The 11,035-nt window shown below is 36.8% G+C and overlaps 3 protein-coding genes and 1 pseudogene across 3 annotated transcripts; 1 reads left to right on the top strand and 3 right to left on the bottom strand.

The window, feature by feature from the left end:
* Positions 1-1,061: 1,061 nt before the first annotated feature.
* LOC113756380 lies at positions 1,062-1,653 on the bottom strand (annotated as a pseudogene).
* Positions 1,654-2,235: 582 nt separating this feature from the next.
* Positions 2,236-5,146, bottom strand: LOC113756376 (disease resistance protein RPM1-like). Its single transcript, XM_027300064.1, has one exon. The coding sequence runs from the start codon at positions 5,116-5,118 to the stop codon at positions 2,236-2,238; it is 2,883 nt and encodes a 960-aa protein (XP_027155865.1). The 5' UTR covers positions 5,119-5,146.
* A 1,873-nt stretch (positions 5,147-7,019) lies between these two features.
* On the top strand, positions 7,020-7,861 carry LOC113756379 (vacuolar protein sorting-associated protein 55 homolog). The gene is made up of 4 exons (XM_027300066.1): positions 7,020-7,041; positions 7,179-7,218; positions 7,425-7,505; positions 7,632-7,861. The coding sequence occupies exons 2-4, from the start codon at positions 7,181-7,183 to the stop codon at positions 7,822-7,824; spliced, it is 312 nt and encodes a 103-aa protein (XP_027155867.1). The 5' UTR covers positions 7,020-7,041; positions 7,179-7,180; the 3' UTR covers positions 7,825-7,861.
* A 1,781-nt stretch (positions 7,862-9,642) lies between these two features.
* Positions 9,643-10,324, bottom strand: LOC113756378. The gene has a single exon (XM_027300065.1). The coding sequence runs from the start codon at positions 10,277-10,279 to the stop codon at positions 9,971-9,973; it is 309 nt and encodes a 102-aa protein (XP_027155866.1). The 5' UTR covers positions 10,280-10,324; the 3' UTR covers positions 9,643-9,970.
* Positions 10,325-11,035: the final 711 nt, after the last annotated feature.

Raw genomic sequence — 11,035 nt, 5'->3', positions numbered from 1 at the left:
TTATCCCCAGTCCCTGTGGATTCGACCCTGCTTATCATTATCTACAGAAATTATATTTTATTTAAGCAGGTATTTATTATTGCACATGTTCGGCACCTGTCAGTGACACTAATAAATTACTTTTATTCTTCCAACTAGGTCCTTCATTTTTCCTTGTAATTATGCTTAAAAACCCCCCATCTAGTTTCCTGAGCTCTTTTGTCCCTTAGAAATCAATTTTTTAATTTTTTTCTTTTTTCATAAAAATTCTGTCGCCAATCTCAATTTAGAGTACTTTTTGAAAAATATCGAAAGAATGGGAACTTAATGGTTTTGAACTCTTTTTCTAGTAAAATACTGATCAAAATGAATATTGGGAGTAATAAGAAAGTCATTAATTTATACTCTTATTAGCAAATACTTTGTCTAGTTTTGATAGTTTTATGATGGCTTATAGTTCTAAACGCCATTTCTTTATACTCGTAAAGACAAGTCCTTTAAGTTTTTATAGGACTTATTTTTTTCTCAACTAAAATTTAGCAACATAGGAAATCAAAGATTAAAAAATATATATACATAGAAAATAAATAAAAGAAAATTTGAGGGAAAAAAGAATTCACGAAAATATAAATTCACAACAAGGCTAAAAGAAATTTAATAAATCAAAAATATTAAATTTATATAAAAAATAAAAAAGAATACAAAAAATAAATTTGAATATTGGACGGAATCAATCCGTACCCGTTCCAAAGGTATCCCGCCCAAATTAATCTCAAAACATATATAAATAAAGTTGGATTGAAATCCATATTACTCAATCCCATCTCAACCCAAACAAATCCTATTCATCCGGTCGATTTTGCCACCTCTAAGCCCATTTTGCTACAACAAAATTACCTTTTTCCTCTTCCTTCCCATGTTTTCAATCCAATACCACCCATATCTAGACCCAACCAAAAACAAAGAGGAAAAAATAAGTGCAGTAAAAGTCTTGTCATATCCGAATCAAAGTGTCAAACAGAGGTAAATTACATACAAACTTCAAAAATGAAAGAGAAAAAAAGATACAAGCTCTTTTGTTTTTCTAGTATAGATAAAACCCATATGAACTGAAGAAACTCTACTTAGGATTGGGATTTTACCCCTCCTCACCATTTCCTCAAAAGCTAAGCTGAAAATTCTCCTTTTTTTTTTGCCAATTATTTTTCTGTCAAAAGACTACGCGAAATTGAGGGGCGTCGGAGCCTTGAGCCGGCAGAATCTCCCAGCGGCAAGGTTCGAGCTCGTCGGAAACAGGGCAGAAGCCGCGAGGGTGACCTTATCAGCAGAAGCGGCAGCGGCACCGAATTCGAAAACGGTGATATCAGCTGGTGGTGGGCCGGGCCGCCGGACCTCCACTGCTCCGTTCATGGCGGGAACTTCAGAAGCGGATTGGGTTTTAACGGGTTCAGGTTTTTGGGTCACGGGTTTGGAGTTGGTATCGTTTTTGGTTCCCTTAAACCATGAAAAAATACCCATTGGTGGTGAATCAGTTATGTTGCTCACAAAAAGAACTAGTTATTAGAACTTCCGAAAGAGGATAGCTTTCGTTGAGGGCAAAATGACGAGAATGCCATTTAATTTTTGTTGCTATCATATTTTAGGACAGAAATAGAAGGATATTTAGCTATTAGATCATCATATAGAGTATTTAGATTTTCAATGTTATTTCCCTGTATATTTTTGGATTGAGGAATAAACACCATGATTTTGTGGCAAGTTATTCATGTAGTATGATGGATGGATTTTGCATTTTGGCCTTCAACTCTTTGGTGAGCTGCATCAGCTGTAAATCACCCTTTATTTGTTTAGGAGCTTCTTAAATCCCATTTTTATGCTCCTAAAAAATTGGCAAATCAAAATTGGGATCAGACCCTTTTGTTATGCATTGCAATCTTTATGTAGACTTGTGGGCAGATTGATTCCTGTACTTAGTCATCATTGAGCTCATGATCTCACAAGCGCTTATTTGGGGAGGTAGGTAAGAATGCTGCATTTGCTGAAGTTAAAATTAAAGAAAAACAGTTAAAAAAATACATTAACAAAATGCAGCATATGGACAAGATGATGATGCAATGCAACATACTACACGTAGTGGAGAAGATAGAAAACATCAGAAACTTCTCAGAAAAACAGAAGAACATGGAAAGCAGTGTCGTCAACAACAGGGAGGGAAAGCAAACAAAGAGAAAGGAAAGCCACGGGATGCTACTAGTGCTAGGCAAGAATTGTTTTCTTCTCCTTCCCCCATAGCCGGCGGATTCTCCATTCCCCATCATCGGCATAGAAACCAATGACAATTTCAGGAATGTGTGCTATTCTTCTGTAATCTTCACTGTCTTCCTTTTGATTCCCCACCTTTTCCATCATTCGAGAACTCATCTCATACAAACACAGCTCTTGAAGATGGGTCAGGTGCTGAATTCCGGAAGGTAAGTCCTCTAGTAATGGAAGCTGTTTCAGAATTAGTCTTTGGAGATGAGGGCATGCACCCTCCTCGATTGTCATCTTTCTCAATCCTTCCATTCTCCTTAGCCACAACCCTTTCATCTTTAGGAACCCTCCAGCCTTGAAACACAACCTTTCTCCCTGGTAAGATCCACAGAAAGTAATTTCACCCAAATTGGGCAAATGGTGGAGGAATTCAAGCGGATCCTCCTCAGGCCTTAACCCACTCGTGTACAAATCTATTCTTACCAAGTTTTGAAGATGAGTTATCCATACTGGCATCATTTCTAAGCAGCCACGCATAATTAGCACACGAAGAGATTGAAGAAACGAACAAGAAGAAGAAGAAGAAAGAGAATGTTGATGATGATTTAGATCGATTATCTCATAATCATCACCTTTTCCAACTGAATCAACACCTAAATCCTGAAGACTGGTGAGGTTGACAAGGGAGGAGCAGAGCTCCTTTCCATCTTCTCTTCTCAACTGTGTAATATATAACTCTCTTAATTGGGTCAATTTTCCTATCTCTTTAACTATTACAGACCCACTACTTGCATCGATGGTGTCTAACACTTGTAGGGCGAGAAGCCCTCCCAATTTTGATGGACCTTTAAACCCATGAAATCCATAATCCATATCGGAGAGATCAACTTGTTGGAATACAATGAGCTTCCGAAGCTTTAGCAGCTTTAGGATTTCCACGGGTAATTCCCTAACTCCAGTGTTCCCCAAATTCAGATATTCCAAATGTTGAAGCTTTCCAATGGCTTTCGGGACTCTTTTCACTTTTGTATCATATAGGCACAGATATGTGAGGTGCAACAAGTTGAAAATCTCAGTTGGTGTTTCCTCGATCTTTTCCCCTCCCAATTCCAAAACCTTTAGCAACTTACTACTCCTTAAAACTTCAGATAGGAAAGTTTTGGATAGTAATGGGTTGGTGGAACTAACTGTGATGAATGATCGAAGGTGTTCAAAGGAATAAAATTGTCTTTGTTGGTGGTGTGGGATGATGCTGCTGTTACTACTACTATGGACCACTAGACGGCGTACCTTCTCAGATGGCCACGTCATTGGTTGTCCAGTAGTAATTGTAACCATGTTTTGTTCCCTTGCCTTGATGAGAATAACTTCTCTCATTAGGTCATGGATTTGACATATGCAGGGTGATCCTTGATAAAACATTTCAGTTACTTGAATTAGGCTTCTGCTGATGAGTTCTCTGAGATAAGCCCAGGCTACATCTTCAATACTCATTCCTTCTCTCCATTTTACAAATCTTTCAGCAATCCATAAGAGCATCAGTCTTTTGCATTTTATTAGATAATCCTCCGGATAAATGCTTAAATACAACAAACAGGGTTTGAGATGCGAAGGCAGATAATTGTAACTCAGAGAAAGTATCCTTTTAACTCTCTCTAGCTCACCGGTGCCATCTAATTCACCCCCAAAACTCTGTTGAAGCATCTCCCATTCATCTATTCTGCTCACGTCCTTCGAAGCCAAGAGCCCACCGATCGCAACAATCGCCAAAGGCAAACCGTCACATTTGTCCAATACAGCTTTTGCAACATCCATCAGGTGGGCGGGGCAACGATTTCCTTTAAAGATCTTGTTACAAAATAGGGTCCACGAATCCTCAATTGATAGTGGCTCCTTTTTGTAGACATAATCCTGAGATTCTGTGCAAGAGGCAGAGGCTACATCGGCATTTCGTGTTGTTAGCATGACACGATTGCCGTAGTTACCCTCAGGCAGTGCAAATTTGATTTCATTCCAAAATTCCACGTCCCATACGTCATCGAACACAATTGCATACCTTCCAGCTTGTTGAAGAAAATCTTTGACAAATTCTTTCAGCTCAGCGGTAGATATAGACTCGATGAATTGTGGGACTGATTTGTCCAAGTCCTTGTGTAACTGCCAAATCAAGTCTCTCAGGAGCTTTGGAAAGTCGCATGTTTGAGAGACGGTTACCCAGGCACGAACTGGGAAATTCTTTCTAACATCTGGATCTTCATGGACCTTTTTGACTAGGGTAGTTTTCCCGAGTCCTCCCATTCCAACCACTGAAACAACTTTGAGTTGGTGATCGTGCCCCTCGAGAAGCTTAGAAATCAGATGTTGTTTGGGCTGGTCAATGCCAACCAATTTTGCTTCCTCCACTAGAAGTGCGTCATCTCTGCTATAGCGCCATGAGTCGTTCATGGTTGAAGATCCAGTGACACGGTCATCGATGCCAAATTCAACTTGGTATCTCTGACGTCCTCCTGAAATATTTTTGATCCTGGACTTTATGCTTTGAATTTCACTGGCAACCTGATGACGAGCTCGCAAGCTCTTAATGGCTTTGAGAATTCTCTGAACAGAGCCACCGAATCCATGATGTCGGTAGCCAGCAAAGCGAAGTACAAATTCATCGAGAACATCTTCAATGTCATAAGCAGCTTCGCGCACTTGCTTGATCCATTCTTGGAGCCTGGGATCATCTTCTTCTTTTGCTTCAGCCACTTTGAGGAAAGCTTTCATATGCCCCAACTCATCCTTGATTAGTTGGACCTCTTGTCGAAGCCCTCCCAATAGGCTTCCCTCCTCTCGGAGTAAGGTTGCGAGATGATTTGAAACAAAAGAGACAACAGTTGCTGCCATTTTCAGTCTTTCTTTTTAACCTAAGAATATCGGGGAAGGCGGCTTCTGGTTTATAGGATAGGACAGTCCAGTTGTAATATCTTGAAAGGAAGAAGGTAGAGGAAGTTATAGATTCATAAGCTGATGTTCTTCGGTGCAGTATTTATCAAAAAGAAAAACTGCGTCAAACAGGAAAAGAAAGAATTAACCAATTAGAAGAAAATAAAGCAAGAAACATCTGATTGTGAAAGACGAAGCTGCCTTACCTGCCACAATACAAAATCATGGAAGCTATTAAGAAGACTCATATCTGTTTGCACATGTCTTCAGGACCTTCTTTCAACTGTGGGTCCTTTGGTCGGATAATAACAAAGGAGCACCGTTCAACTGTTGTCCTTCTTTACAAGGAGAAGGAATAAAGTTAAAACGCGGTTGGACTGGACATTATTGATTTCTTTGACGAAGAAATAAAACTACTGCAAAATGTTTTGCCCCTTCTGCTGACATTATGACATATATAAGCTCCTCCTTCTATTGCCTTTTTTTCTTTTGACCCGCAGGAGGCTACTCCCGCCCGGCACCCATTTAAAAAATAAATATATATATACATATAATTATATATAAAATATTTAATTTAATTAATTATAAACTTATGATAATGATATTAATATTAGTTATATGTATTATATAATATCATTATCAATTATATTAATAATATATATATACTAATAGAAATTATTAATTAGTTATATTAAATTTACTAATATATTTATACTAAATCTCTAATTATACTTAATATAATAATATTTTTTTCCAAAAAAAAAAAGCACAAGTAAAATAATGAATTAGTGATTATATTTCTGTCAAAAGTAAAAATTTAACTATTTTAATTGTATTTATTTCATTATATTGGATTGTATTTAATAATTTTTGTTTGATTATTTTTATAAATTTTAATTATAAAATTATAATGAATAATAATTTGGTGATATATTAATATATAATTATTTATTAAAATTTAATTATAATAAAATTATATAATATATTTTTATTAGCCTGTCAAGAAAGCAGGACGGGGATGGGGATGGGGACGGGGGTTGGGACGGACGAAGCTGCCTTACCTCCCACAGTATAAAATCATGGAAGCTATTAAGAAGACTGTGCACATGTCTTCGGAACCTTATTTCAACCGGTCGGATAAAGATAAAAAGGAGCATCGTTCGATTGTGGGTTCTTGAAACCAACTACGGAGTTGACCACCACTTTTAGTGTGGGGTGGAAGTTTAAATGTTTAACTTTCGCCTCCCATTAAAAGTGGTCATCTAATGTGATTATACTTAAGATTTATGTGGGTACTGTGCATCCATACGGTTCGATGGTAGTTTAGTTCTCATCAATTTCCCGTGACCTTGTTGGGTTACCTCCCCTAATATAAGTTAGATTAGGACTAGAAGTAGATGTAAATATAGATGATGACAAGTAACAAAAAAAAAAAGACTGTAGGTTCTTTACGAGGGGAAGGACATCATTGATTTCATTAACGAAGAAATAAAAACCTTACTCTATGGAACTAATTTCTGCTGACCAATTAGTATTTGTAATATCAAAGAAATGTGAACTGTATTGATTTAAGAGGTCTATGAACAGCATGCAAATTTAGCAAAAAAGAAAAAACGGAATTGCAGAAAATGGTAAGGGGGAAATTAAAAATAATCAATTTTCTTTACAATTAAGGATTACAAATTTGTTGGAATAGCTGTACCACTCAATCATGACGTCGCTTATTTCTGTGCCCTTCACTTTGTCAATTAATTTAATGTCTCATTTATATCATCTTTGCAGCTATCTTTTTTAACTGCATAGGGAAAATTTAAGTTTCTTTTTTAACTCAATCAAATACCAATTAATATCATAAAGTCAGGGGGGATTGTATTGCAGATATTGGTAAGTTTACTGTCGATTGCAGCGTTAGTTATATAATTATATCTATTACTTGTTCTATGATAAGGAAGCTGCAAGATGCCTTGTGGCCTTTATTTCATGGTCATTGCTTCTTATTATCGCTTTGACTTTTGTTGCAGGCATGTGCTTTGTACAACAATTGGTGGCCAATGCTAACAGGTACTAGAATGTGGGATATTTGGCACGATGTCGATTACCTATTCTTGATAATTGCCTTCTTCATATGACACTGATATCTTGGAATTCTCCTGCCAGATTAACAGTTAAGCATGTTGTCTCAAAAGATGAGTGTCTGCACTGATCTGCAAACATCAATGCCTTTCGTTAGTGTCTGACGATCATACGACTGCATTGTCTGCTTGCAGTAATAATGTATGTGGTTCTACCTATGCCCTTAATTTTTTTGGCTGGCTCGGATACTTCATCTCTCTTCTCCGAATCTTAAAGTGGGTAAGGTTTTTTTTTTTTTTTTTTTTCCTTCCGCACTGTTTCTCTGATGAGATGCTTTTATTCAAGTTCATTTATATGGATTTTTTGGCCTTATTTGGTTTTCATGAACAATGTGGCAACAGCTGGGCAGATGTGACTAAATTCTTATCCGGGGCTTCAGCTGTTGGTAGCATAGCAATACCAATCATCTTAAAGCATGCTGGAGTAATTGGCTGGGAGGCAATGGCAACGGAGCTCTCATCCTTTTTCACATTTGTTCTAGCAATCGTGTGTTTCATTGGAACGAGCGAAGATGATGGTTATAGCATCCTTTGAACGCTACTCTCTTTAAAAAATTTAACTTTTCCATTGTGCGGAAACGTAGAAGTTGCCTTTTTCTTGATTGCTGAGCATTGCCTCTCATTTTGTGCTTTGTAAATACAAGAGTGGTTATTTTTTCAGTGAATGAATACCTGAGTTGCACATTAAACAATCTCGCCATTAAGGTCATATACCGCATCAGACACCACACTTGCTGTCAGTGTCAAATGTACAAGGTTGCAGAATTTCTGAAGGAACGATAGCCATAATATCAAAGATACTCCTGAAGGTAGGCAATTTGTAACCATGGAACAGAAGTTGACCAGAATGTTGTATTACAAACACATCAGTGTTCATTGGGAGCCAAGACAAAGCATGGAAACCTTTCAATGTTTTGGTTCCACCAAGAACATTACAAGCAAAAAGATCCATCTACCTTTAACAAATAAGGATTGAACTGTGTCCTCTTTATGCTTAATTCTTTTTTCTGTTTCAACCAAGTTTAGCTGAATATTGAGAATACATATCTTCATGAACCATCATGTAACTACAATGACACCAAGAAGATAGCACCAGCTACCACTACTTAAGTGCAAGTCTAGACACTACATTTGGAATATGTACTAGAGAAATGATGACAATTGATAGCTTATACTACACTTATTAGCATGATAACATTTTAAAGTATCTACAATCAGTTGCAGCAAATTTGAACTATGAACTTCTAGGAGCAAATGCTATTTAATCCACTTTAACCACAACAAGCAAAACTGCTGCATTCCCACTATCATTAAAAAAAAATGGACTACTTTTTCCTCATTATGGCGGAAAGTACATACTTTTCATCACTTTCAACCATATAGCGAAACCTAGCAATATTGACCTTGTATTTCTTTTCTGTGACAACAATGGTTCATTCGTCATTAAGCAATCCAATAAACACTTGCCATCATAACTTTGCCAAAGAAGAAGAAGAGAGAAGGGGGGAGGGGGGGAAACATGATTGACAAACCAAATAAAATCTGAAAACTTAATGTTGTAATAATCACGCCCTCTATGCGTTGTTCCATAGCTGAATTTTCCAAATAAACAGGCAACTACACACCCTCTATGCCTTTTTTTTTCTTAATATCTGGCAAACATTGTTGTCATCCATTCTACTTTTCAAATCAGTCATTGAAAACTTCTACTTGGTACTTAATATTAACCAAAAGCTTCTAAAGTCTCCCTTCCCTCACAATATAGAATCCAAATCATAGAGTCAAATGTAAAAAATGAATGCAATTGCTTCAATTTTATTTGACAAACAAACCAAGCAAATGTAAAAGTAACTTAAAAAGCATGAAGAGTTTAGGCTCAAAGCTTTCTCTGCCCACATACATTTCAACATGACCTGATAAATGCTCTACATGGTACACCAATTCATATAAGCTCATCCTTATTGACATAAACATAGTTATACACTTACATACACAATACACGAACACATACACTCCCCATCCTCCATCCCCCTCGCAACCCTGCCAGTGCAATCACAGACACAAACACAGAGCAGATATAAACTACTAGACAGAGATAAACTATAAAAGCCAAGTTCTTACCTTGTAAAACAAGATAAAAGGACTCCAACAAATCTACAGCTTCTCCACTCTGTCAAGTCCGGTTAATAACAGGGAAAATTTCAAGAAAAGGGCATGCTTGGAACCTTATTTGACAGAGAAAGCACAATGTTCAGCTATCTATAGAAGGCCTTCATGCGTGAAATGTATTTTCGTGTACACATACTAGTACATTTATCACCGTATATACACAATAACCAATCTATCACAATTCACAACAAATTAACTTCTTTCCTCTTCCTTCTCATGTTTTCAAGCCAATAGTACCCAAATTTGGACCTAACCAAAAAAAAAGGAAAAACCAAGTGCAGTAAAGGTCTTTATCATATTCTAATCAATGTGTCAAACAGAGCTAAATTACAGAGAAACTTCAAAAATGAAAGAGAAAAAAAGATACAAGCTTTTTTGTATCTTTAACATAGATAAAAACCCAAATGAGACTGAAGAAACTCTACTCAGGATTGGGATTTAATCCTCCTCACCATTTCCTCAAAAGCTAAGCTGAAAATTCTCAATTTCCTTTTCGCCAATTATTTTTTCCGTCAAAAGACTACGCGAAATTGAGGGGCGTCGGAGCCTTGAGCCGGCAGAATCTCCCAGCGGCAAGGTTCGAGCTCGTCGGAAACAGGGCAGAAGCCGGCGAGGGTGACCTTATCGGCAGAAGCGGCAACGGAACCGAATTCGAAAACGGTGATATCAGCTGGTGGTGGGCCGGGCCGTCGGACCTCCACTGCTCCGTTCATGCCTGGAACTTCAGAAGCGGATTGGGTTTTAACCGGTTCGGGTTTTTGGGTCGCGGGTTTGGAGTTGGTATCGTTTTTGGTTCCCTTGAACCATGAAAAAATACCCATTGGTGGAGAATCAGTTATGTTGCTGACAAAAGGAACTAGTTTGAACTTCCGGAGAGAGTGGGTGCAGGGGTTCTAGGCATTCCAGTTTTATTCGAGGAAGAAATCAAGAAAGAGGATAGCTTTCATTGAGGGCAAAATGACGAGAATGCCATTTAATTTTTTGTTACTAGTATCATATTCTGCCATTTTCAATGTTATTTCCCTGTATAATAAACCAAGGAAAATCTGATGCATTTTTTTATTTTTTTATTTTTCTCTATCTGGTTTGGAAAAATGGATCTAGAAAGCTACATATTTTTGGATTCTGTGGCAAGTTATTCATGTAGTATGATGGATGGATTTGCATTTTGGTAACCTCTTTTCCTACTTTTTCAAAATTTTTGGATTAAAGTTTTATGTTAACTTTTATAGTGTTTAGTTCAAAATTTTATATTCTTATTGTTCCTTTATTAAATAGTATATAATTTTGCAACATAGAGTATGGATGGAAAAAAATTAGTAATTAGGTTCATTGAGCATTATAAGTAAATATTTAAAACTAATGATGGTGCAAAGGATGTGATAAATTGATAACTTAATTTGCAAAAATAAATTTAAACGAGGTTACAAAAAGTTAAAATAAATGGATTATAACTTTGGGTTATCCAATTTATTTTTTGACTTATCCATTTATACCCATTTAATTAGATGAGTATAAATGGGTTGATTTACTTATACCAATTACTTATTTTAACCAAATCAAACCCGCCCAAATCA

The sequence above is a fragment of the Coffea eugenioides genome, unplaced genomic scaffold (assembly GCF_003713205.1).
Source record: "Coffea eugenioides isolate CCC68of unplaced genomic scaffold, Ceug_1.0 ScVebR1_223;HRSCAF=862, whole genome shotgun sequence".
Lineage (NCBI taxonomy): Eukaryota > Viridiplantae > Streptophyta > Magnoliopsida > Gentianales > Rubiaceae > Coffea > Coffea eugenioides.
Note: the sequence above shows the minus strand (reverse complement) of the source record. Positions and strands in the feature narration are given on the sequence as shown.

What these genes read in the sequence shown, in the direction of transcription:
- LOC113756379 (XM_027300066.1), top strand. Translation starts at nt 7,181, where the DNA reads ATGTGCTTTGTACAACAATTGGTGGCCAATGCTAACAG. An exon ending in TTGGTGGCCAATGCTAACAG is followed by an intron (nt 7,219 to 7,424) that starts GTACTAGAATGT and finishes GTCTGCTTGCAG; the next exon opens with TAATAATGTATGTGGTTCTA. An exon ending in TCTCTTCTCCGAATCTTAAA is followed by an intron (nt 7,506 to 7,631) that starts GTGGGTAAGGTT and finishes ATGTGGCAACAG; the next exon opens with CTGGGCAGATGTGACTAAAT.
- LOC113756378 (XM_027300065.1), bottom strand. Translation starts at nt 10,279, where the DNA reads ATGGGTATTTTTTCATGGTTCAAGGGAACCAAAAACGATACCAACTCC.
- LOC113756376 (XM_027300064.1), bottom strand. Translation starts at nt 5,118, where the DNA reads ATGGCAGCAACTGTTGTCTCTTTTGTTTCAAATCATCTCGCAACCTTA.